This window comes from Ailuropoda melanoleuca, chromosome 8 (assembly GCF_002007445.2).
Source record: "Ailuropoda melanoleuca isolate Jingjing chromosome 8, ASM200744v2, whole genome shotgun sequence".
Taxonomy (NCBI): Eukaryota; Metazoa; Chordata; class Mammalia; order Carnivora; family Ursidae; genus Ailuropoda; species Ailuropoda melanoleuca.
Window position 1 is genome coordinate 101,799,314 of NC_048225.1, and position 25,077 is coordinate 101,824,390.

At 57.0% G+C, this 25,077-nt stretch overlaps 2 protein-coding genes across 3 annotated transcripts; one reads left to right on the forward strand and one right to left on the reverse strand.

Annotated features, from left to right (window-relative positions):
• Nucleotides 1–7,850: 7,850 nt before the first annotated feature.
• GPR37L1 (G protein-coupled receptor 37 like 1) lies at nt 7,851–12,388 on the forward strand. Its single transcript, XM_002914619.4, has 2 exons — nt 7,851–8,678; nt 11,576–12,388. The coding sequence occupies exons 1-2, from the start codon at nt 8,049–8,051 to the stop codon at nt 12,386–12,388; spliced, it is 1,443 nt and encodes a 480-aa protein (XP_002914665.2). The 5' UTR covers nt 7,851–8,048.
• Nucleotides 12,389–16,474: 4,086 nt separating this feature from the next.
• Nucleotides 16,475–25,052, reverse strand: ARL8A (ADP ribosylation factor like GTPase 8A). 2 transcript variants are annotated; one of them, XM_011218889.3, is made up of 7 exons: nt 24,926–25,052; nt 19,884–19,964; nt 19,495–19,568; nt 18,644–18,737; nt 18,425–18,492; nt 18,116–18,209; nt 16,475–17,585 (listed from the first exon to the last, which is right to left on the reverse strand). In XM_011218889.3, the coding sequence occupies exons 1-7, from the start codon at nt 25,046–25,048 to the stop codon at nt 17,358–17,360; spliced, it is 762 nt and encodes a 253-aa protein (XP_011217191.1). In that variant the 5' UTR covers nt 25,049–25,052; the 3' UTR covers nt 16,475–17,357. The 2 variants fall into 2 exon arrangements, with proteins under 2 accessions (XP_011217191.1, XP_002914640.1); XM_002914594.4 differs by having other exon boundaries at nt 17,391–17,585; nt 18,116–18,186; nt 24,926–25,048.
• Between the last annotated feature and the right edge of the window lie 25 nt (nt 25,053–25,077).

The window sequence follows — 25,077 nt, forward strand, 5'->3', positions numbered from 1 at the left end:
CCTCATGACGTGGAGATTCCAGGGGGCTGCCCATCGTGAACACAAGGGTGCAGAGCCTTTGAGGAGTCCTTCTAGTGGGACCAGAGGAATGAGGCAGGTGTCATGGACAGGGAAGGAATACAGGAGACAAAAAGGGAGTTGGCATTTATTAAAAACCTGCTTTGGGGCACCTGGGTGGCTCAGTCAGTTAAGCGTCTGCCTTCGGTTCAGGTCATGATCCTGGGGTCCGGGGATCGGGCCACATCAGGCTCTCTGCTCGGTGGGGAGTCTGCATCTTCTCCCTCTGCCTGCCTCTCTGCTTACTTGCGTGCTCGCTCTGTCTCTCTCTCTGTCAAATAAATAAATAAAATCTTTAAAAAAAAAAACCTGCATTGTGTCAGGAACGTCACTTGAGTTATATAATTTAAGGGTCAGAGAACCCTTTGAGGTTTGTGTTACTATTCTCACTTACAGTCAGGAACACTGAGGGTCAGGTAGGTGAAGTGACTTGCCCAAGGCCACAGTTAGAACTGCGGAAAGAGTGGTTTGTGTGAATCTAATGTCATGCTATGTCCAGAACAACGCACCAACTCCGGAGAAAGAGAGCAAGACGCTGTCGCTCTTGGGCTCAGAAGGACTCGAGAATAGAAGTTCAGGGGCGCCTGGCTGGCTCAGTCGGTAGAGTGTGCAAATCTTGATCTCGGGGTGGTGAGTTTGAGCCCCACATTGGGCCTGGAGCCTACTTTAAAAAAAAGAAAAAGAAAGACAAAGTAGCAGTTCAGCTCTCTTTGCCCTCGACACCTACCCTACCTGCGCCCCGGGTGCTGCCCAGGCAAGGGTTAAGCCCTCCTCCTTGGCTCCGCACTACATTCTTTTGTGCTGAGCTCGGGCTGGCAGCTTGTGTCAGGACATCAGGGCAAGAAAGCAGAAAGGACATGGCCAGGGCACCTGGCAATGAATAATCCGCTTGTCCTGGCTGGACTGCCCCGAGGCTGCGTGGTGCGGGGTGGAGAGGGGAGATGGCCGCCAGCACCTGAGGCCAAGGGGCTGTGCGTGTGGGCAAGGGGGGAGCTTGGGGAGGCAGTGGGCAGCCGTGGGGGTCAGGACCCTGGAACTACACTGTGTCTAGGGCCTGCTTCGTCTCGCAGGCGGTCCCCATTTCAACAGAAACTGAAGCGGCTCCCCCACGTCCCCCTGGCTGCAGCCAGACCCCTAACCGTCACAGCCTGGGGCTTGACTGTCCCCTAAGATTTATCCCAACCAGGTCCCAGCTCCTGAGAGCCCTCCAACCTGCTCCTGGGGACAAGAATCCAGTAGAGGTGTCTTAGGGAACAGTCCAGTGTGCCAGGGACTTAGGTGCTCCGGTGCCTGGGATCACCTGGGCAGGAGCAGACCAGGAGAGGACAGAGGATGGTCCTCCGCGAGTTTCCCAGACTCCTTCATCCTCAACCCCGCTGCTGCCTGGCTCTTCACCTGTCCATTCCTGCGATTCCAGGGCCAGGCTCTGTCCTCCTGCTGTGTGACACTCCACTTCACCCAACAGACTGGATCTGCCTGGAATCAAACCTTCCTCTCCACCTTCCTGCCGGGAAGGTTTGCCCCACCTCCTTTCTGCCAAACCAGCTCCCTCACTTCCACCCAGAGGAAGAAATCCCTTGTGAGACTTCTCTCTAGGAAGCCTTCTTTGACTCCCTGAAGACCTGCCGATGGCCCTCAAGCACTCTTGGCCTGCTGGCCATCTTTGCACACCTCCACCTGTGGCTGGGGCCAGTCCTACCCCTTACGGAATGATTTTAGGTCTGCTGACTAGCTCATACTAAATGGTGTGTGTGTGTGTGTGTGTGTGTGTGTGTGTGTGTGCACGCACTCTGTCTCCTCCAAGGGACAGATCCAGAACCAACGGGTGGGTCTTCCTGGAATCACATTTCTAATAAAGAAGCAACTTCCGCATTATTATAACGTCTACAATGGGAATGGGCCGCCTCGAATGGCAGTGACCTCTCTGTCAAGAGAGGGTTTTGAGGGGTGCCTGGATGGCACAGCGGTTAAGCGTCTGCCTTCGGCTCAGGGCGTGATCCCGGCGTTATGGGATCGAGCCCCACATCAGGCTCCTCCGCTATGAGCCTGCTTCTTCCTCTCCCACTCCCCCTGCTTGTGTTCCCTCTCTCGCTGGCTGTCTCTGTCTCTGTCGAATAAATAAATAAAATCTTAAAAAAAAATAAAATCCTTAAAATAAAAAAAAAAAAAAGAGAGAGAGAGGGTTTTGAGGCACCTGCGTGGCTCAGTCAGTTAAATCAGCTGCCTTCAGCCCAGGTCATGATCCCAGGGTCCTGGGATCAACCCACATCGGGCTCTTTGCTCAGTGGGGAGCCTGCTTCTCCCTCTGCCTGCCGCTCCCCCTGCTTGTGCTCTCTCTCTCTCTGACAAACAAATAAATAAAATCTTTTTAAAAAGAGAGAGAGAGGGTTCCAAAAATGGCTCGTTGTTCATTAGTGACAAATGCTTTTGAGCATTACTTATGTGTCTGACACATAGTAGGCATTCAGTAAACATTCGTTAAACAAATCCCACGTGACTCATTCCCTTCCTACAGTATGTAAAGATTGGGGATTTTGTGCTGATGGGCCCAACCAGTTGGGTCCTGGAAGTTAGGGTGATCTTCAAAGCATCCTGATGAGGGAACCCTAACCCAGAGGGCTGTCTAGGTAAGCAAGAGAGGACCTCCGATCATCCTGGAGGGGAGTAGTGCCTCTACCAAGCTGCCTGCCGGGAACCACGCGAAGGTGCCCTGGGGTCTGGAAGGTAGAATGACACCTTGTTGGCCAGATTGTCGGATTGCTCATAACTAGTTGTGCTTCTATCAATGTGGTAACCAAACTTTTCCCCGAGTCTGAACATTCTGGCCTTGGTTCAGCTGCACTGCAGAGGGCTCAGGAAAGGTGAGATGTGTTTGGAACATAGCTTTCGGGGGGTTGGGGGCAGTGGCCCCGGCTGGGCAAGAGCGATAGTGAGAGATGCCCCAAGGAAAGGAGCGTTGGGGATGGTCGGACGTCTTCCCACTGACCATCGTGGCAGCTCTGTCTTCCTTTTGTTGAGAAAGCCAGAGATTTCCAGTGTGTGGGATTTGGGTATCAGAACAAGTAGGACTTGGTGAGTTGTTCTATGACTCTGCTTACTGTTTATTTCTTCTCTCTCTGTTTTCTTAAACACATATATCAAGCATCCACTGAATGCCAAGGGTGGAGGAAGCCGACGGGAAGATACCAGAGCTCAGCGGGTCTGTGTTCTGGTAGCTCCCCAGGGCCCTGTTTCTTCCCATGCCCCCCACCACCCCAGAGGCACAGCCCAGAGGCTCTGCGGAGACACTCCCCCCCCCCACAGCGGAAAGTCCTTACCTGCTGCTGATCTGCTGAGACGGGGCTCGCTGGGCCCACCTCCAGAGCTTTCGATGGAGCAGGTCAGGGAGGGGCCTGAGAACATGCATTTCAAATAAGTGTCCAGGTGTTGGCGAACCACGGACGTACATTATTGTAGACGTCTTACCTTTTTCAGATGCCTGTACAATGCCCACGTTTCACAGCAGTAGCATCCTCTGGAGATCTCAGGCCCGAGATGATGCTCCTTACCTTTTACCAAGGAGGAGACGGGAGGACAGAGAGGTTCCGTGACACCATGGCGGCGTCCTCCTTTTCCTCCATGTGCTCACAGTTCATCGGCCTGCCGTTTGGGGTTAGTTTCTCCAGTGGCGGCCTTCTTCACTTGAATGTGAATCTCAGGAGGGCAGAGGTCATGCCTGTGTTGTCCACCGTGTCCTGGGGATCTAAGATGATGTCTGGCACATCATAGATGCTCCATAAGTATTTGTAAAAGGAGTGACTGAGCGATTACTGAGATTACAGGGCTCGCTAGTAGCAGAGTTGGGACCAGGTCTCAGATCCCCTGACTTTTAGAAGCATGCTTTCCCATTTGGGGCTTTTTGCCTGTCTTCCAGAGCAGGACCCCAATGCCCCTTGGGCTCCGGAGCCCAGAGTATGGAGAGCTGGCACAGGGGATCCCGTGGGGTCAGCGGTGTCCACACCTCCCCTTGCCCCACCCTTGTCTGGTGCTGGCTACAGTCCCTATTCAGGCCGAGAACCTGGCAGGGGGGAGACCTGGCTCGGCACTTGCCCTCCTTGCCTCTTCGGTTGCCTCTCCTCTCTGCGCTTCAGTTTCCACATTTGCGACGTGAAGGTGAGAGCACCTTGCCTCAGAAGATTGTTTCAGGAGTTAAATGAGCTGTGCTGGCCACGAGCACTTGCTTACTGGGTGCCAGATGTCGTGCCAGCGACTTACACAGCTGAACTCATTTGGCCTCCACAGCAAGCCTGCTATCATCCCCAAATTACAGATGAAGAAACTGAGGTACAGAGAAGTTAAGTGCTTGGCCAAAGTCACACACACACACACACACACACACACACACACACACATACACACACAGCTAGTCAGTGCAGAGCCATCGAGGAGCTACACCCAGACAGGCTGGCTCAGAGTACGCGTTTAGCCAGAGGGCGCGTGCCCATGAAACCCTCTCCACGAAACACCAGCTCCTGTGATTCCAGGGTGGCACTGCCACCGCGGCCCAGAGGCTCTCGCCTCATCCAGTGCCAGGGGACAGGCCCAGTCTCTCTCCCACCCTGACCCACCGCACTCCCTTTTCTGCCAGCACTGGGGAAATTCCCAGGGAGAAGAGTGGGGAATTCCTGGGATCCGGGAGAGACATTCCCAAGGACTAGGGAAGCCTCTGCCTTCTGCCCGGTGTGCTTCCTGAGTGAGGGAGCCGCTTGCAGCGGGCCCGGGACAGCACTCCTCCGAAGCCGAAGCAGGAATAGAAGAGCACCTAGGGGGACTTGTGCTGGGTGCCCTCAGCAAGGGTGGGGTGAAACGATAGGTAGTGGATAGGTGAACACCCCCCCACCCCCCCACACCCGGCTACCGGGGCCCCTGGGAACCCACCCTGTCTGGTCTCCAGACAGCAGTCCAGGACAGGGCCTGGGCAGGGTGGGGCGGGTAGGATCTCGGGAGGAGAGAGGCCTGCCTTAACTTCCATCACTGAACATCTGGTTCCACCTAGTGGCCTCCGATGTTCCAGCCGTCCTCGCTGAACCCAAGAAGTGCAGGACCCCCAGAGGCGGTGCTCACTCAGCCAGTGGGTGTTTCTTGAGGGCCTACTCCGTGCCAGACACACGCTGCCCTACAATGGGGAGTATCCACGTGTATAAGGAAGGAGCAGAGGGCTAACACCTTCCCAGCTCACCCCATGCCAGGCCTGGGCTAAGGGCCACACTGTGTTGGCACATGCCTGACCTGGAGCATTGGGGATCAGACCCTGACCTTGACTTCTCCGGACTTCAGTTTCCACTTCTGAAAAGTCAGAGGGCTGCTGTAGTTCATCCTTAGGGTGAACTAGCCCAGGGCCCAGCACTTAGTGAGCGCTTAATAAATAGCCTTGACGATGTGGTTGATGGCTCTATTTACCAAAATAGCCGTGCCATGAGGCCGAAGGTGGTTTCAACAACAACAGCCTAAATGCCATGGGCATTTGGAAGGATCTGACTCACTCAGGGCCAGGGCCAGGGCCAGGGGTCAGTTCTGCAGTGGGATTAAGAAAGCGTAATTCCAAGGGTGGACCACACGATGCTGGGGATGAGGGCTGGGTGCCGGGTCCGTCTCTTCCAGCCCCTCCTCTGCCCTTCCCGAGGATGGGAGCCTGCATCCTGGCTCTCCGCTCTGCTGGAGGGGCAGCTGGGGGAGGCAGGGTGGGTGCTGGCAACAAAGGGGATAGTTGAGTCCTTGGCTGATCTAACTTCTTAGTGGACCTCTGCCTCTTCATTGTGACACTGAACCCCACACAAGGTCAGGCCTGCAGCCACCTGTACTTTCTGTCCCCCAAAAAGGACGAACAGTAAGAAGCCAGAAAGAGAAAGTGTTTTAAAGGCTGAAGATTCTTCCCTGACCTTATCTGAGGGTATATCAGTCTTTTTCTTTTCCTCTCCTCCTCTTCCTTTTTCCCTTGCGATTCCTATTCTTACATGGCAGGTCAGGGCCCATCTGGGTACGGAGGCTTTCCGGCTCAGGAAGTCTTCCAGGAAAGTCACTTCCAAGTTGCTCTGCTCCTGGGAGGCCCTGACTAATGTTTGCTGAGTGCGTGAGTGACTTGCAGCCCAGGCCCTGAGGTCCAGCTGCCCTTCCCTTGCTCCGGCTCTGAGGCTCGGGACACAGCAGCTGGCCCTTTCCTTGTTTTTGTCCATTTTCTTCCTGCGCCCCTTCCTGGGGCTGCCTGTGGGTGAAGGAGCTCCCCGGGCCTCACCCTGCACCTTTCCTTCCCTGTGCTCACACTCTCTCTGGCCCCCTGACCCACCTGGGCCTCCACCCTCCTATCTCCCCGTCCAGCTCTAGCCTTTCTCAGGAGCTACAGATCATTTCTTTCCAGATCTTGACACAAATGACCATGGCCCATGTGGTTCCATGAGTGCAAAGCTGAGGCTTTCTCCCACCCTCATGCCATGATCTTCCCCACAGATGTCTCACTGTCCACCCCGTGCCCGGAGATCAGCCAGAGCCCCCCAGTGCTGGCAGTTTTCCTACACTCTGCTCTTTGCCACCCTCCAGACTGCTGCCTCCCCCCCCCGCCAAAGAGTGCCCCTGCCTCTCGGCCTCCTGCATCCTTCTGCTCCTGGCTGCCTGCCGGGACCCCAGCAGATCATCAGGGAGCCCTCAAAATAACCTGCTCAAGTCACTGTTCCTCCACCCAGCTTGTGACACTCTCCACTGCCTTTGGGATAAATGGAAACTCCTCGGCCTGGCAGACACAGTCCTTCCCGGTGCCTTCCCGGCTGACCTCTCCAGGCTCCCCGCACCAAGCTCCCAGGCTCTCTCCCTGCAGTCCCCTGTGCCCCAGCCTCCTTGACATCCCTGCTGGCTCTCAGGTGCGTTGTCCCTGTCACACCTCTGAGCCGTTGCCCTGCTGCATCTTCTGCGGGGAGCACTGCCTTCCCTGTCATCTGTCTGGCAGATGCAGTCATGTCTCAGGAACCATTCAAATGCCTGCTCGTGTGGAAGGCCTTCCAGATCCCTCCAGGCTCCTGTGGGGTCCCTCAGCGTCTTGTCCTTTGCCTTTCACAACATCTGTCGCACTGAATCATAGTTATGTATTTACACGTTCCTCCCCCTCCGGACGGAAAGCCCTTTGGGGGCAGAGGTCCTCTACACTTGTCTTCTGGCGGTCTGGAGCGCAGCAGCTGCTCCAGCGAATACTGGTTATGCGAATGTCCATCCACCGCGTGTCTGGATCAGAACGTGGTTTTAAAGTTACGATTTTGCTGCTTTCTGAGGGGAGTCCATGTGCCGAGGAGGCAGGCAGATGGACTGATGCCTCTTGGGTTACAAGCTCTGGAGTCAGATCAGGGTCCTGGGCCGGGCTCTACCGTGTATTAGCTATTAGCTACGTGCGAAGTGACGGACCTCTGCAAGCCTGAAAAGTGGTCATGGTTAGCAATCGCCCAGTCGAGCGGTTGTGAGCGTTAATAGGGAAGTCAGCCAGGTGCTAGGATCCAGTGAGTGTCCGATAAAGGACAGCGAGTGTTCTCGACGGGTTTCAAATGCAGACACTGTCTGAGAAGTGCCTCCTGAGGCCGCGTCTGGAGGCCCGTGTTTCAGTCCCTGCTCAGCCTCTGCACGTCGCGGGACCCTAGGCCAGCCACATTCCCTCTCTGGCTTCCGTGGTGGGAGCAGGTGGCCTCTGAGGGCCCGGCAGGTCGGACCTGCTGCTGCCCTGTGGGGCCTGAGGAGGAGTGTCCTGGAAGGCGAGATGTGTGAGGGCAGCAAAGAGTGCGCCGTGTCCAGCAGAGGGCCCTGCCCAGCCCCTGGCCGGCTGGGTGGGAGGGAGTCTACTGGAGCGGGCTGGTGATGCCAGACGCCTGACTGGAGGAGCACCAACCGGCCAGCTGCCTCTCTCCAGTCAGCCCAGCTCTTGGGTCCCTCGCCCTCACCTGTTCTTCGGGGGGCAGCTGCTTCCTTCTCGTCCGGCCATGTGGCGGCTGAGGCCGCTGGCCATCTCTCTTGCCGTGGTATTGGCTGTGGGGCTGAGCAGAGTCTCTGGGGGTGCCGCCCTGCCCTCGGGCCGGCACAGGGCGGAGGCCCAGGAGCAGCAGAGCCGGTCCAAGAGAGGCACCGAGGATGAGGAGACCAAGGGGGTGCAGCAGTATGTGCCCGAGGACTGGGCCGAGTACCCCCGGCCCATCCACCCAGCTGGCCTGCAGCCCACCAAGCCCTTGGTTGCCACCAGCCCTGACCCAGACAAGGACGGGGGCGCCGCGGGCAGCGGCCAGGAGCCTCGGGGCAATCTGACAGGGACGCCGGGCCAGAGGCTGCGGATTCACAACCCCCTGTACCCGGTGACTGAAAGCTCCTACAGCGCTTACGCCATCATGCTCCTGGCCCTGCTGGTGTTTGCCGTGGGCATCGTGGGGAACCTGTCGGTCATGTGCATCGTCTGGCATAGCTACTACCTGAAGAGTGCCTGGAACTCCATCCTGGCCAGCCTGGCCCTCTGGGATTTTCTGGTCCTCTTTTTCTGCCTCCCCATCGTCATCTTCAATGAGCTCACCACGCAGAGGTTGCTGGGTGACGCCTCTTGCCGGGCCGTGCCCTTCCTGGAGGTGAGTGTGCGTCCTGCTGGAGCTCGGCTCTGGGCTGTCGGAAGTGGGATATGTGGGTGCGCAGGACCCCAGAGGCCTGGAGCTCTGTCTCGCTTCTCCCCCAGTTTGGGCAAGGAGACAAATGCTGCATTGGTTTCTGGTAGCTCTCAGGTAAACGCAGCCAACTGAGGGGAGCCGGGAGGGGGCAGGAGCCCTGGGGGCCAGCCCTAGCACAGTCTCTTGCTTCGGAAACAGCCTCATGGTGAATCTCTCCCCCTTTCTCTTTGCTCTGAGCTGTCCCCTCTCCTGCCCTACCCCCCCCCATTTGTCCACCCAGGAAATCGCTCTGTCCCCCGTATGTCTCCTTTTTCTCCCTCTTTGCAAATTACCACTGCCCTGCCCCTCTTTACTTCTGAATATCCTGCTTCCCCAAGCAGTGCGTGAAGGGAGATCTCAATTTCCTGTAGTCCTCCCCCAGATCGAGTCAGTGTCCACTCCCCATGAACGCAAACGCCAGAAGGAAAGTCCCTTCCTTTTTTTTTTTTTTTAAAAGATTTTATTTATTTGACAGAGAGACAGCCAGCGAGAGAGGGAACACAAGCAGGGGGAGTGGGAGATGAAGAAGCAGGCTCCCAGCAGAGGAGCCTGATGCGGGGCTCAATTCCAGAACACCAGGATCACGCCCTGAGCAGAAGGCAGACGCTTAACGACTGAGCCACCTAGGTGCCCCGAAAGTCCCTTCCTAAATGTGGTGGTCGTTGCTCTCTGAAAGGGTGCTGGAGCCCGGGGTGGGGGGCTCAGTGTCAGCTCTGTCTCTGACACACTGGGTATCACTGGGAAAGTCACACCTCCCATCCAGTGTACTTAGCTCCCCAGCCATGGGGTAGACCAGATGGCCCTTCCAGCAGGTTTCTTCCATAGTTCTAAAGTAAACCACCATCCTCACTTCTGGGGACTTCCACCTTAAGACAGGTGCTTGGGTGATGATGGAGGGGTAGATCATACACAGACAGCTTCATCAAAACATTACAAAAACATACCAATCTACGGGCATGTAGGCAAGACCCAGGAAGGCTGGCCACTGTGTCTCTACAGGAGCACAAAATAAGCAAGCAGCTTTTTAAATTTTGACTATGTTGAGGGGGGTGTGTACTCATGAGGACTGGAGTGACTGGCCTCCCTGTGAAGGCTGCTGCTCTTCCGGAGAGTGGAGGATGCTGTGGGACATGGGTGACTTGCCTGGGGTGGAGAAGGAATCAGGATCAGGTGTCTGGGCCCTAGTCCCAACTCTGTCCCCAGTTCCCTGTGTATTAGTGATGACTTCATATTTGGACAGACCGAGGTTCAGCAGTTGGTGCAGCCCTCCATGTCCTTCCCAACCCAGGGAGACCACCCAAGCGGGGCCCGAAGCTACTCAAACCTGAAAGAAGATCCTGCAAGTGAGGCTAGCCTCGGCGTCCTTGTTCTCACGTGGGGTGCAGAGCCCAGGTGCCCTGTGAGAGTCTGGACACAGGACTAGGTTAGGAACCCAGCTTCGCCCCTCACTAGCTGAGTGACCCAGGTAAGTGACCTAACCTGTCTATACCTCAGTTTTGCCCTCTGTAAGGTGGGGATAATAATAATAAAAACTACCTGAATAAATTCTTGAAGGATTAAATGGGTAAGATCTACAAAGTCCTTAGAATTGAAATAATTCAGTAAGTGTTGGGTTTTGCCAGGAAAGGGTCTAAGAACAGGAGAGGAGGAGGGTATGGGAACTCTTGTCTGCATGGACGCCTGGCCCTGCCTGACTGTGGGTCTCAACATATCTAATAACCAGGCTGTGGCCTCCATCCTCCTAGGTTACCGGCTCCACACGTCCTCGAGGGTGGAGATGGTCATGAACTGATAGAGCCCCCCTCTTTCGGCCAGGTGAGGGAGTAGGAGTTAAGACACCAGAACCCTTCTATAGGGAGGATCCACCCCAGGACAGCCCCCAAGAGGGAGCCGCAGAAGGCAACTTGGAATTTGGGTTTCTTGGTTTTGTCCAATCTCCAAAGACTGCTCTTCCGCAGGCCTGGGCTGCCAAGGGAGGGGTGCGGGTTCTCACAAAGATCACTTGGTGGCAGTGCTACTGAGCCAGGGATTGTGTTCCCCCAGCCGGAAGAGGGAAGAATTTGGACAGAAGGGGGGATCTGAGCACAGTCCCTGAGTGTGGTCGAGCATCATCCGACAGCTTGGGAGGGTTCTCCTCTTCCTCTCTTCTCTCTGGCACTTTCTTCCCCTGCTGTTCTGGTTTCTTTCTCTTGGCTCCCAGGGTGATTTTCCTGAGTGCTCAGTGAATAGCATTGGGGAGGGTGGGCACAGGCTGTTTTGGAGGGGGGCTGCTTCCCCACACAGCCGGGCCCTGGGCTTTTCCGGATAGGATGGGGACAGTGAGTGCGTATGTGAGTGTGTGTGCACGAGCCACGTTTCAGAAGCCTTGCACCTGATGCACGTAGTGGGATGTGGGAATGGAAGGACCCGCGAAGACCCAGAACTTCTATGTCTTTGTCTTGATGCGTCATTAGAGATGATCTTCCACAGTCTCAAAGAGCGTGAGGGTCTGTGGGACCCAGGCCATTCATTCCTTCACCCAAGAGACAAAGAAGCAGGGTGAAAAGAGTCGGGCCGCTCTGCATGTGGACCTCAACTCTGCCACTGACCGAGTCACTCGTCCTGCCTGAGCTAGTTTCTTCCCGTGTGGGATGGCCAGTGGCAAGGGTCTGTGACAGGTGTGAAGTGCCTGACGCCTGACGTGTGGGAAATGCTCGCTTAATGTCGCTCCTATCACTTCTACACTTACCACACAGCTCCCCGTCTAGGCCGGAGACCAGGCACCCTCCCCAGGCCCCCTGGGTTTGACCACATGCTCCTCTCCTCCATGCCTTTGCCCACAGGTCTCCTCGCTGGGAGTCACCACGTTCAGCCTCTGTGCCCTGGGCATCGACCGTTTCCACGTGGCCACCAGCACCCTGCCCAAGGTGAGGCCCATCGAGCCATGCCAGTCCATCCTGGCCAAGCTGGCCGTCATCTGGGTGGGCTCCATGATCCTGGCCGTGCCCGAGCTCCTGCTGTGGCAGCTGTCGCAGGAGCCTGCCCCCACCGTGGGCACCCTGGACTCGTGCATCATGAAACCGTCGGCGAGCCTGCCCGAGTCGCTGTACTCGCTGGTCATGACCTACCAGAACGCCCGCATGTGGTGGTACTTCGGCTGCTACTTCTGCCTGCCCATCCTCTTCACCGTCACCTGCCAGCTGGTGACGTGGCGCGTGCGGGGCCCCCCGGGGAGGAAGCCGGAGTGCCGCGCGGGCAAGCACGAGCAGTGTGAGCGCCAGCTCAACAGTACCGTGGTGGGCCTGACCGTGGTCTACGCCCTCTGCACCCTCCCCGAGAACGTCTGCAACATCGTGGTGGCCTACCTCTCCACGGAGCTCACGCGCCAGACCCTAGACCTGCTGGGCCTCATCAACCAGTTCTCCGCGTTCTTCAAGGGAGCCATCACGCCCGTGCTCCTGCTGTGCGTCTGCAGGCCGCTGGGCCGGGCCTTCCTGGGCTGCTGCTGCTGCTGCTGCGGGCAGTGCAGTGCCCCCGAGGCCTCGGCCGCCGCCGGCTGCCCGGACCACACGCTCAAGACCGAGATGCCCTCCTCCATCTACTTCCACAAGCCCAGGGAGTCACCCCCGCTCCTGCCCCTCGGCACGCCTTGCTGAGGCCGGGCTCCAGCCTGGGGGAGGCACGGGAGCGGGGGCGCGGAGGGGCGACAAGGGTGTCCCCCAACCGGGGTCTGGTGTTTCTGTCCCCATAGGTCTTGCTTCTCTGCCGTCTTGCTGTCTCGGAGTGGACTTGGTTCATCTCTCTGGGGCTCGGGGTTAGGCCTGTCAAAGCCCCCTCCCCCAGCAGGGCCTTCCCTGTCACTCTGTGGAGCCTTCCAGCCCTGGGCTCTCAAGTGCTGGGTGGTGATGCTTCCGGGTCCTTAGAACTGCCTAGAAACTCTCAGTAATTACCCGTGCCCTGCCTCAGCTGGGAGCCAGAAATTCACCTTGGAATCTGCTGTACTTTAGTTGGGCCCTCTCTAAGTATCGTCTCCCTGACACTCATCCATCCTAGAATAGGGGATCCTCAGGGGCCAGCCCTACTGGCTCTTCTCTGGACCTGATCTGCTCTAGCCCTGCACGCCTCCTCCTTCTCTTCCTGGCAACTCCCCTCCTTCCAGAGGGTTTCTCTCTCCTTCCTCTTCCTTCTTTGAAATATCCTGGGTTGCCCTGTCCCCATCTCCCTTGGTAGGTCCCCCCTGTAGCAGGCCCTTCTTCAAAAACAATAAACTAGGTAGAACTATCCCTGTGCCCACTGGAGTTTCTTGTGCCACACCCTGACAGTGCCCAGGCGCACCTGGCCCTTCTCCAGGACAGGTGGGACCCTAGGGCGATTCCTCCGGGCCACCTTTGGCCCTTTCTGGCCTGTGGCTGATGTCCGACCCAGCCCTACAGCCCCCTGGCTTTTGAGGGGCAGAATGGAAGGGCGAGCTTGGGAAGTGGAGACTAAGTCTTCATCCTAACCTGAGCCCAAGCATCCTTGGGAAATCAAAAGGCTGCAAGCTTCTCTCTTCTGGAGGCCCCGCCTCTGCTCCTGGCTCTCCACAAAGCCCCCGTTTTAGAGAAGCCAGCAGCCTTCCTTCTGTGAGCCCAGGGCTTCCAGCCTGAGAGCTGCTCTTGTTCAGTTTCTTAGAACAGACAGTTTTGCCTGTAGACGGCCCAGCTGCCTGTTCCCCGTCTGCCCCCACCCTGCCCCCAGCACACCCCCTTCCTGGCAGCCAGAGCTCCATCCTGTGCCCCCAGTGACCCTTCAGCTCCTCCTGCCGGTCCTGCCCTGGGTGTCCCACTTCCGCCGGGTCCCCCTCTGGGGCCCTTCCAAAGGCACCCTTAACCCTGTTTTGGCCCAGAGAAGCTGGCCCGAGGTCAACCAGAAGGGACACCTCGGCCTAGGCCACAAATCACTCCCTGCCTCCTAAGCCCAGCTTCCTTCAGAACCACCCTTCCCCGTCTGAGTGCAACTCGGTCCCACCGGCAACTTCTGCCTGCCAGATCTATCTAGAACCTCTGCCGGGGACCTCGGAAGGGTCCCAGAGTCCCTGATGATGAGGGACCCTGGTTGCTGAGTGCACTGGGCCCCATTCTTTTCTGTCCACCCCACCCACACCCCTTGGCCTCAGTCCGGCCCAGACCCAAGCCTCCTTCCCCCCCTCTCTTGGGGATCTTAATGGCCTTTTCTCTCTTCCTGGCACCCACCCCCAAGACGGGTGACGCCAAGAGAGAGGGAGGCCGTTGCTAAGTGATGAGGCTGCCATGCGCACACTCTTTGTGCTGGGGAATGACACCCACCCATTTCTCAGCAGACCTGTTGCCACAGTGACCGAAGCCCTCAGCTTTGTCTGTAGAAACTTAAGATGGGTGGGTGGGGGACAGGCTGGAGAGGGGGCCAAAGGCAGGCTTGCGGCACTGAGGTTTCTGGGGCCATTTCCCCCACATGCCCCCAACTCCCTCTCTACCCCCACTCCCACCCCACAGTCCTAGACTCACCAGGAGCTTTCTATGGGATGTAGGGAGGGGGCCCGGGGTGAAGTGAGGTGAAGTCTGGCACCGGGAAAGGGCTGAGGATGGAAGGCTGAGGGAAGGGGAGGGGGGCGCCTCAGCATCTTGTTTGGGGGGCCTTTTTCACAGAGGGCACCCCCCCACACACCCCTGCCTCTCCCTCCTGCTGGTTGGCCGGCTCAGAGCTGAAGGGGGTTGGGGGGTGGTGTCTCCGAGGCCCTGCCACCACCACTGCCTTCCATGCCTGCCAACGTGAATGGCTTGCAAGATTAGTCAGCAGGCCAGCAGGGCCTTGGGAAAGAGCCACTGTCCCTCCAGCCTGGGCCAGCTGGGGGAACAATGTGGTATTTGTTGCTTAGGGGTCCCAGGCTTGGGACGGTGGGAGGGGCAGGTTGGCACAGTGGTGGGTGGTGGATTTGAGCCGGGATGCTCAGAGGCAGCACATTCTCCCTTCTCCTCAGGGCAGACTTTAGACCAGCCCTCAGACCCTGATGCCCGGGGGGGGGNGGGGGGGGGGGGGGGAGAGGGCAGCCAACGGAGCCTATGGAGCCTCCCCCGTCAGCTGGGACTGTGGGGTCGAGAGCACATGCTCTTCCCGGTGAGAATCGCCTCCCTCCACTCAGACTGGACGCGGTCACCGAGCCTCTCAGTTTCCTCATCTGTAAAACCGAATAACCCTCTCAATGGAGCACTAGTCATTGAACGGGACAAGATATATAAAGCATCTGGCATGACGCCTGGCATCTTTTCTTCCTTCCTTTTGGGAAACGAATTCTCTAGTACTACAGAGTAGGTAGGCTTGGCCAGGGGACTCTCAAAACTCATCCAGGCTTTAGCACTTCAAAGGGTCCCATGCACGAGGATTTACGGATTTACGTATGTACACAGTCTGTTCCCCGTCCAAGCTTCGAAAGTTCTTTAGGCCATTATCGGACACCTACTGCATACAGGCCCTGTGGGAGGATGACGCCTGCTTGCTGGTCTCCAGCTCATCGTAATCTCAAATGTCACCCTTCATCTGGGGATTCAGGACGGGGAAAGGCAGGTCAGCCCTGACACCCGTCCTGTCCTGCTCCCCGTATAAGTGACAGGCCTTTTCCGGCCTCCCAGGCCCGGGGCAGCCCCTGCCACCTCAGCAGCTGGGAGAGCACGGGGCAGCCTGGCCCCAGCTTCGACCTCCTTAGCCAGGGGGAACATTTCCTATTCCTTACAGCTGGAAGACACCCTAAAATCATTCTGTTCCCTTTGCCAAATTCCATCCACATTCTTTCCTCAGACTCCTCTGGCAGTGGGGAACTATCTCCAGGCAAGTCCTTTCTGGCTAGAAGTGCCTCTAGGAGGAAGCCTGGGCCCCAAGAAGGGCTAGTGAAATTCAGAGCCAACCAGGCAGGCCCAGGACTCTGAACCCTGGGATCCCTGTTTCCAGATCTTAGCAAACCGCAGCTCCTTCTTCCTGCAGAGGCAGGCCCAGAGGGCATGGAGTGGCTGTAGGGGCTTTCTCCGTTTTCCAGAGGGAAGGGAGGCTGAGGGGGAGCAGAGCAGGGGGAAGGCGGGGCCTGCTGCCAAACTGGGTCAAGACGGCCCTGGATTTGGGTAAGCAGAGCCCCGCAAGGCTCTGAGGCAGCAGCTGTGGGCGAGGAGGAGGGAGGACCAGGCTCTGGAGGACGGGGTCAAGTGGGGAGAGGGCTGGGATTGGGCAGAGGGCTAAGGGGGCAGCCTCTCCCAGAACACCAGTAGCACTGACACCAGCAGGGGAGCAGGGGAGGAGGGACGCCATCGGGCTCTGAAGGCCCGAACTCCCCCTGGAAGACAAGTCACTGGCTTGGGCATGGGTGGGGACGGAGTTCAGCTTCTGTCCAACGCTGGCTGCAGGTGGGGTTCTGAACGGACCCCCGGGACCCAGAGGCCCAGGCTGGCACACCTGGGGAGGCAGCCCCACACTCCCACCACGCTGACCCCAGCCCACAGGCTTGCGGGCTCCCCTTGGCAGCTGCAAGCTCAGAGCCAGACCGCATGAAAGTCTGACGAGAGAGGGAGGAGGAGGCCGGGCGAGGCCCGGGCACACGTGCGCGAGGCTGCTCTGTGAGGCGCCATTGTGTGCCCAGTGTGAGCGCGTGCCTCGCTCGCTGCGGCTGTTCGTGCCCAGGGTGCGGGCCCGCCAGTCCCCCCGTGGCATCTGCGGACAAACACCCAGCCCCGGACACCCCCCCAACACAAAACCGGTCATTTATTCTTGTTGTTAGGAGGCAAAAAAATGTACAGTTACAAGAATCATTTTCCAAACAGAGGTTAAATATGAGCTAAAAGTGTAAAAAAGGAAGAGGAACATCACTTTACAAATCATTAAATTAAACAAATAAACAAACAGAAAACAAAACCCAAAGAACCAACCCCCCGTGCTGAGTTCTCTCCTTGTGCAACTCTGCAAAATGAGAACAGAAAATGAGGTGGCCCATGGAGTTGGGGGCCCTAGGAAGGGGCAGGAGCTGGGAGCCGGGGGCGGGCAGGAGGGGCTGCTGGGGCGGCGTGGAGGCTGGCCCCCTGCCCCTTTGGCCCGGTGGTCTCTGGCACTCAGGTGTGCCCGGTGGCCCTACTGAGACTGGGGCCAGAGAGGGGTGCCTCTGGAGACTCCTGTCGGCCTGTGACATTCGAGCACTGCAGGGACAAGCCCGACTGGGAAGTGGAAACAAACGGGACATAGGGACGGCCACCAGTGCCCAGGCTGGTACCTGCCCCAGGAGCTAGCCTTCACCTTCCTAATCTCGACCTGCCTCGAGCCAGCCCTGCCTCTCTTGCCTTCTTTCCACACCGCCCCTCTCCCAGATCCTGACGGGCCCCTGCAGCATCAAATGGTTGATTTTAGTCTTTGCTTAAATTAAAAAATTAAAATATATATACATATATATACTGTACACACAGGACGATAACTGAAGAGTGTTGAAAAGGGCGGCGTAGGGGCGGGACAGGGGAGAGAGGAGGGCAGGGGCTGTGGGGCCCGGGCTGTTAAGGGGACTGGACCGAAGCAGGGGGCAAAGGGCAGAGGGAAGGGGGAGGGCCAGAGGTTAGGGGACCAGAATGGGAGCAGTTTATTTTACAATAAAATCAGGAGTTCAAACCTCAGCAGAACAGGACTCTGGGATCCCCAGAGGGCCCCTCCCCACGCTGAGTGAGGAGGGGCGGGCTTAGGGGGGACGGCGGGGTGGGCGGGGAGCTCGGCTTCCGGTTTGGATGACAGCAGGTCCCTGGTCCGAGGGGGAAGGACCGCAGTCTCAGCTTCTCCGTGACTTTGAGTGTTGAATAAGCCACTGTAGGGTGATGTCTGGGTGGGGGGCAACAGAGAAGTTTAGAGGCCTTCCAGTGCTGGGCCGACTGTGGGGGTGGGGAGCAAACACCTAGGAGCATGGTGTAAGCCCAGGGCTTCTGACACTGCAACTGGGGATCAACTCTAAGGGCACCAAAAGCCCAGAGCCATCAAGCTCCAAACAGCCCCAGATGCGTGGCAGGGTTGTGTGTGGGTGCTGTGAAAGACAGAGCCCTGGGATGGCACAGCCAGAAGGGGCCTGGGAACGGCCTGAGCCAACCCTGTGATGTTACAGTGGGGGAAGTGAGCGATTAGCCTAAGACCACACAGCCAGTCTAGGGCAGAGCCGGCATAAAGCTCAGAATTTGAGCTTCCTGGATACCTGTCTCACTCCGGGAGAGTTACTGAGCTTTGGGCTTCAGGGAAAGTTCTGGAGGGAACAGCTTTGAGAGCCACTGTGCTAGAACTCTCAGGAGTGCCTACCTGCTCCCCCCCTCGCCCTGTGGCTATTCCCAGAATGCCAGCAACTCCCCCATACCCACGCGCACCAATGTTGTCCTTTTCTTTGCAGGAGATGGAGTAGCAGCAGATCTCTCGGTCCTGGATGGCAGAAAGATTCCTGGGGGGAAACCAGAGTGGAACCTGCTGAGGCTAGGACTGCCCACGGGGCCTGGGGCTGGGGGCAACGGAGTCCTTTTCTTGCTGAAGAAGCCACAACCCAGAGCGCGAGGCTCCTGGCGAGGTGGGCTCTGCTGCCACCGTGTGGCGGATACTGAGAGCAGCAGCAAGGCGTCTCTCGGAGGCCTGGGAAATTTGGGGAGCAGGGAGGAAGGACAGAGAAGAGTAACCAAACTCACATTTTCTCAATCAGTTCCTTCTCATCCAATGCTCCTGGGAGGTCTCGCTTGTTACCCAGGACTAACACCTACAGAGAAGGGAGGACAGGGACTAGGTCCAGGGCAGCGTGCCAGGTTATCCATTTCCCCTCCCCCACACCGACAGCGCCCCAGCCTTCACCAGCCTCCCGCCCTGACTTCCCAGCGGCTCCCTCCCCTCCCATCCATTAGCCTTCGGACCGGGATGCCTTGCAGCTGGGGTTTGTCCAGTAGGTTGTGCAACTCATTCTTGGAAGCCTCAATCTTCTCCTGGTCAGCGGCGTCCACCATGTACCTGGGGGACAGCAGGTGGGAACAAGCATGCTCACACCACAGGCTGGGAGGCAGGAACTCCGTCCCCACCCATGCTCTCAGGAGGAAACACCTTGTTGGGGCTTGGTCACATCTGTTATCTATGGGCTACCTGGGCCTCCCTCCACGGTCTGCCATCATCCTGTCACCCGGAAATCCCCTCTGGACAAGCTGTCATGAGAGGGGTGAAGCTTGGCCCTTTAAGATTAGGTGTAAATCCCTCCCCAAGTGACCCTCTTGGGTCTGCATGAGAAGACTAGCCACAGTTGAGTGAAAATAGCAAAGGCAGCCCCAGACTTTCTTGCAGCAAGATACTTCGAAAATGTGAGGTTAAAAACAATGAAAACGAAACAATCTTTTGTTGGGCATATATACGTAGGATAAAATAATTTTTAAAAAGCAAGGGAACAAACCATTTAAATCATACAAAATTCAGGATAGTGGTGACTCCAGGTTGCGGGAGGCAGGGAGACATAAGTACTTTCAGCTGGTTGGCGCTCTGGCTCTAGGGTTGGCCGGGAGGGGCTCAGAGTATTTTGCAAATATGAAATACAAAGCGCAAAGCAGAAGCACGAGTGTAAAGGCAGGTTACACGTGGGCCGGACAGTGTATCCTGAACCAAGGACTGTGATTAATCCAGTCTGCGCCCATGGCCTGTGGTCCCTGTAAGCAGTGAGGCTGGGGTGGGGGGGGAGCCAGGGGAGGCTGAGCCCTGAGTCCCTGCCCGGCCCTGCACTTACACAATGGCACTCACTCCTCGGCAGTAGCGCTCCCACATGCTGCGGAATCGGGGCTGTCCCCCAATGTCCCAGAGCTGAGTGAGAAGAGGGCGACATGGTCTCAGCAGCAGGCAGGCAACCAAACCCATCTTGGCTCCCCGCCCCCCTCCCCCACCCAGGGATTGGTTTGCTGTCCATCCCTCCTGTGCCTGCGCCCCTCTGACAGCCTCAGAAGTCTTGAGCTCTTTTCCCACTTCTCCAAGCCTCTGCTTTCGTTCAGCTTCTCCTCCCACAGGTCTCAGATCCCCTCCCCAACTCCTTCTGGGTGCCCCACCCCAGCAGGCACTCAGGTGCTCTTCTGTGGCCCCAAGCGAGTATGTGCCCAGAGTTTGTGGCTTCCTGCCACTCACCTTGATGGTCACATTCCCTTTGGTGATTTTGCGCATGTTGAAACCCACGGTGGGGATCATATCTTCATTGAACTGTCCTGACTGCAAGGAAGAGTCAGAATTGGAAAAGGGGTGCCAATGGACAGAACCTGGATGTGCTGTCCCTGGCAGCCACAGCCACAAGGCTGCAAGAATAAAGCAGAGGCCAGGCCAGAGCTTCCCAGGCACCCCTCTGCAAGGGGCATGGGGCCATCGCCTGAGCGTCCCTTGCTTTCAGGCAGGATGGCCTTAAACAACTCAGGTGTCCACCCCACTCCACATGGCACTCCTGTGAACAAGAGGCCCCATTTTCTCCAGGCCCCTCAAAGTCTCTCAGCCCAGACCGAGAAAAAACTCTTCCTAAGGCCTAACCAACACCTCTCTGTCATAAAGGGAAGCCCCTTTACTGCACTGAGTCTCCAGGGGAGAAGAACAATTAGGTCCCAGCAAAAGAACTTCAAACAGGTCACAGTAAACAGTCGGGGGACCTCAAGGGAAGCAGTAACCTCAAACTAGCAGTAAATATTCTGAGGGAAGGAAAATAGGTCACCCCCAAAATGCATGGCATACCAAGCGATTTCTGGATTATCCATGGTTCTGGTTTATTTGCACTGTACTCCGTTTGTTAGGACGGATAATCCGCACTTTACATTCCCTGTGGACTCATGTGTCTCCCACTAGACTGAGAGCTTCCCAGGGAGGGAAACCATGCCCCCATTAACAACATTAGCAAATGTTTGCTGAATAATCAGGCGTTGACTATAATTCCATATCCCATAACCCATTTTCAAATTCTAATGGTCTTCATTTCTCCCCCTCTAAATCGTCTCCAAGATGTCTAGATTGCTCTAAACTAAACTAGCCCCAGGCCTGAAGTAAGGCCAGACCAAGCTCCCTCCAAGGTCATTTCCATGTTCCCACGTACGACATTTCTTTTTTTTTTTTTAATATTTTATTTTTATTTATTTGACAGAGACAGCGAGAGAGGGAACACAAGCAAGGGGAGTGTGAGAGGGAGAAGCAGGCTTCCCGCTGAGCAGGGAGCCCGATGAGGGGCTCGATCCCATGACCCTGGAATCACAACCTGAGCCGAAGGCAGACGCTTAACGGCTGAGCCACCCAGGCACCCCCCACGTAGAACACTTCTTCCCACCCCTCTCCCCCAGATGCAGGAGATAGGGCTTATTTCACCTTGAATCTGAGGGTGACAGCCTTGTCTCTGTACCATGCCATTTTCTTCTGCTAGGTGACAGGAATAACTTGCCTCAGGTCACATAAAGAAGTCAGGGGCTCTGACCATTAGCCAAGGTGTAGGAGACGATGACTTCTTATCCAGAGCCTGTAGGCCTGAGTGAAGACTCCTAAGGTCCCATCTGGATGAGACTGATTGATTCCCTTTTATCTGCAGGAATCACCCTGACTCATTCACCAAGGCCCTCAGAAGTGAGGAGTCCCCCTGACTGATGCTCACGACAAGGAAGAGCAAGAGTCCCTAACCTGTGGACCACAGTTGGACTTGAGAGAGTCCCCGAACCCCCCGAAATTGCACCCGGTCTGCATGTGCAAAATTTCTGTTTGTATGGATACTTCTCTGGGGAAAGGGTTTCTAACGTGTGTTTTGGTTTTTTTTAGAGAGGGAGAGAGAATGAGCAGTGGGTGGGGGGCAGAGGGAGAGAGAATCTTAAGCCAGCTTCATGCCCCATGTGGAGCCTGATGTAGGGCTCAATCTCAGGAGCCTGACATCATCACCTGAGCTGAAACCAAGAGTCGGACACTTAACCGACTGAGCCAGCCAGGCATGCTAAGGGTCTTGTATTTTTATCAGGTATTGAAAGGGCCCAAGAGCCCTGAAAGTTAGGAGTCACTGAGAGAAAGGAGTGCCCTGAAGAAGGGTGGCTTTTTTTCTCACTAAGGAGAGAAACCCTAACCACACGTAGTCTAAGTCCCAAACCCCAGCAGGGTGCCAGGGTGGGGATGGGGGCACCTGCTGAACCAAAGTCTACTTCCCCCATCTGGGCTCATGAAGAACATAAGGGTCTGAAGAAGAAAGCCCAGTTTTTGTTAATCACTCATCATGGAAAAGCTTGGACAAGGCACTTCAACCTCTCTGAGCCTCAAGGTTTCCTTCCGTGAAATGGGGAGAAGGGTTTTCCTTTCCTAGAGACTGGCAAATAAGGCTCCCAGCGTGCCTGGAAATGGTCTGGATATAGCATGAGGACCCATCTGGCATCTCTGGGAACTAGAAGACCCACAGGCTCCCGTGTAAAGGAAAAGGCTAGCCTGGCCGAATGTGCTCCTGGGTAGGAGAACCGCCAGGGAACCAGGCTCCCTGGCACCCATATTTCCAGTTCAGCTGTGAACCAAAGCTTAGCTAGAACCAGGTTATGACTTCATTTCCCTGCTAATGCCTTCTGATCTCACAAGCTCCTCATTTAAGGTTGGAAGTAACCCCAAAGTTATGCGGTCTAACCTCTGGTCTCAGACTTGAATACCCTCTGGCACATTCCCTCTTGGGTGGGCTCCAGCTCTCCGAGAGTTCTTTATAATGAGGCAAAAATCCATCTTCCTGGAACTCCCATCCCTTGTTCCAAAGGCTCGGGTACCCTGAGACTAGTTCTCCCATATGACAGTCTTTTACATATTTAAATGGTTTGAAATGGCTTGAAAGATTTGAAAAGGCTCTCTTGGTTCCCTTGGGCAAAACATCTACTTTCTACATCACAACTTTTTCAGAACTCAAGAGATCAGTTTTAGGTTCTTAGAAGCACTGTGAAGTCTCAATAAAAAAAATTTTTTTTCCAGTTCACATCAGCCTGCTGAGCAACTAGACACATCAACTCAATTTCTATTTACAGTCAGACCTCATCTAGCGAGTAGCAAAAGCCAAATGGGGAAAAAGCGGAGACAAACAGTTGCCAAATGAACAGGCAAAGGTGATTCAGAGAGTCAGTGGTGGGCATCAGAACAGAGCGTAGGGGTCCCAATTTTTCTTTTCTTTCTGAAAGACACTTTACTGCAGTTCTGCGCAAGGTGGGCAGAAATGCCAGTGCGGGCGCCCTGGAGAATCCAAGAACACCAGTTCCCCTGATGCTAGAACTCCCACTGAAGTCCACAAGGGGTGGTTTTTCTTGGGAAGCCTCTTTAAAGGGAAAATTTGCTTGCACTTTCAGGAGGTGCAAGCCGAAGTGGCAAACTGAATATTAGAAAGGGGAGTGCATGGGTTAGGAGGGGGGCGCACTCCCTGTACCTTATGGAAACTCTGCCCCTGGAAGTGCCATTTGTGACTCTTGAGTTCTGTTCCTGTTTTGGATATGATGCAGGGCTAGGGGAGGAAGTGGAACCCACCCGGGGGCCTGTGGGTCTCTGCCCAGGAGCATGGCTTTCAGAACCGCTCCATGAGGAGAGTTTCCCTGGGGACTGGAGGTGACACCCAGCCTGAGCCACGAGACCAGCAGCAACTTGTTCCTCCTCTTGGCCTTACCCTGGAGATATCTCCCAGATCGAAATGACTAGAAGCCATGCCACCAGGGCCTGCAGGATCAGAGTCCAGGCATTACGCTCCTGCCCAAGGGGCCCAAGAGCCCAAGGCAATGCCCGATCTAACTAGGGGGCCAGACTCTAGGCCCAGAGCCTGGGCAGATGGGAGCTCAGGCGCACATGCTGGCTAGGGAACCTGTCAGGCCAAAACACCCAGCAAGGGCCTGAAGGTCCTGCCCTGCCAGATGAGGAGCCAGGAACCACGGCGTGGAGGAAGGGGCAGAGGTCATTCGCAAAGCATGTTTGGAAAAGGAAGCCGGTGCCCAAACATGGGACCATGGGGTACCGCAGCTCCAGGCTCCAGCCTTCCTTCTGCCCTCCTGCCTCAGGCGGCCTTCCTTCTGGGATGCTGAGATCCGTCAGGGGCCCTCTTCCTCCAGGATGGGCAGCAACACAGGCGCAGGGGAGTACCTAGGCTGACCGGCCATACTTCTTCTCTGACCTCTCTCCTGATACGCGTTTTGGCCCAGTATGTGGCCAATCCCCAGTTCTCAGAAACCCTAGTAGGGAGACTGGGGCCGGTCCGGGACCACCCCAGCGCCCCCTGGCCCAAGCGTCCCTCGGCCCCACGCCCAGTCCTGCCAGGTTCTTGAGAGCAGGCCGCAGCCATTACTGCAGCCTGAGCTCACACACCCATGGAGCTCCTCTTCCCTTTTTTTGAGACAGACTTTAACTCCTTCCCCACCACTCGCTGGCAGCCAAAGACTGAAAATTGCCCACCTCGGACTCGACTACCCAAAGCCCTCAGAGCCACTCTCTCGCATGTCCCCAGAGTGGGCAGCTCCCCTCCAACTCGTCCTCTGGTCCAAGGCACCTCCAGCGGCAACTTCTGAGCCAGGCGGAGACTCCAAACTCCCTTTATGATGCCATCCTCCCCGGACCCCCAGCTAAGACGCCGCGGTTCCCGGAGAGGAGGAGTCTGGGCTGGAGCCAAGGGCCTCAGCTGATGCCACCAGCCCCAAGGGGTACGTGCCCTCCCCCTCAATAGCGCGGGGCTTCCTCTTCCGGCAGAGAGGGGTTAAAGCCTCCGGGTGGGGCCGGGCTCGCCCCAGCCCCCTCCCCACGCCGCTCGGGCCGCCGGGTCCCGCCACCCTCCGGACGCGGGGCGGGCAGGCCCGGGCACTTTCGCCCCGTCATGCCCCCTTGCGCGGGGACCGGAGGGGGCCTGTCTCTGCAGGCGGCGGATCTCTCCTGCCTCGTGACCCCCTGGGGCCGCCAGTCCCAGGGCCCCAGCCCGTGTCCTCGTCTCCCTTCCCCGCCCCCAGCCGTGCCATCCCGGCCCGGGCGGGAGAGCGGGTCGCGCGCCACCCGGGTCCCCCACGGGCCGTGCTAGGCCCCAAGAGCCCGGGCCCCGCTCCTCCCCCGCCTGGCGCCCGGCGGTGCCCGGCCATGCCAGGCGGCGACCCTAGCTCACCAGGGCGCGGCGCGGGCCAACACAGGCCCGACCCTCGGCCGGCGCCCCGGGCCCGCGCCCCGCGCCCCCGTACCGCGATCACGTTGACGAAGGTGGTCTTGCCAGAGTACTGCAGCCCGACCAGCGTCAGCTCCATCTCCTCCTTCCAGAACAGGGCCTTGAACCAGTCCAGCAGCTTGTTGAACAAAGCGATCATGGTCGCTGCCTTTTTTTTTTTTTTTTTTT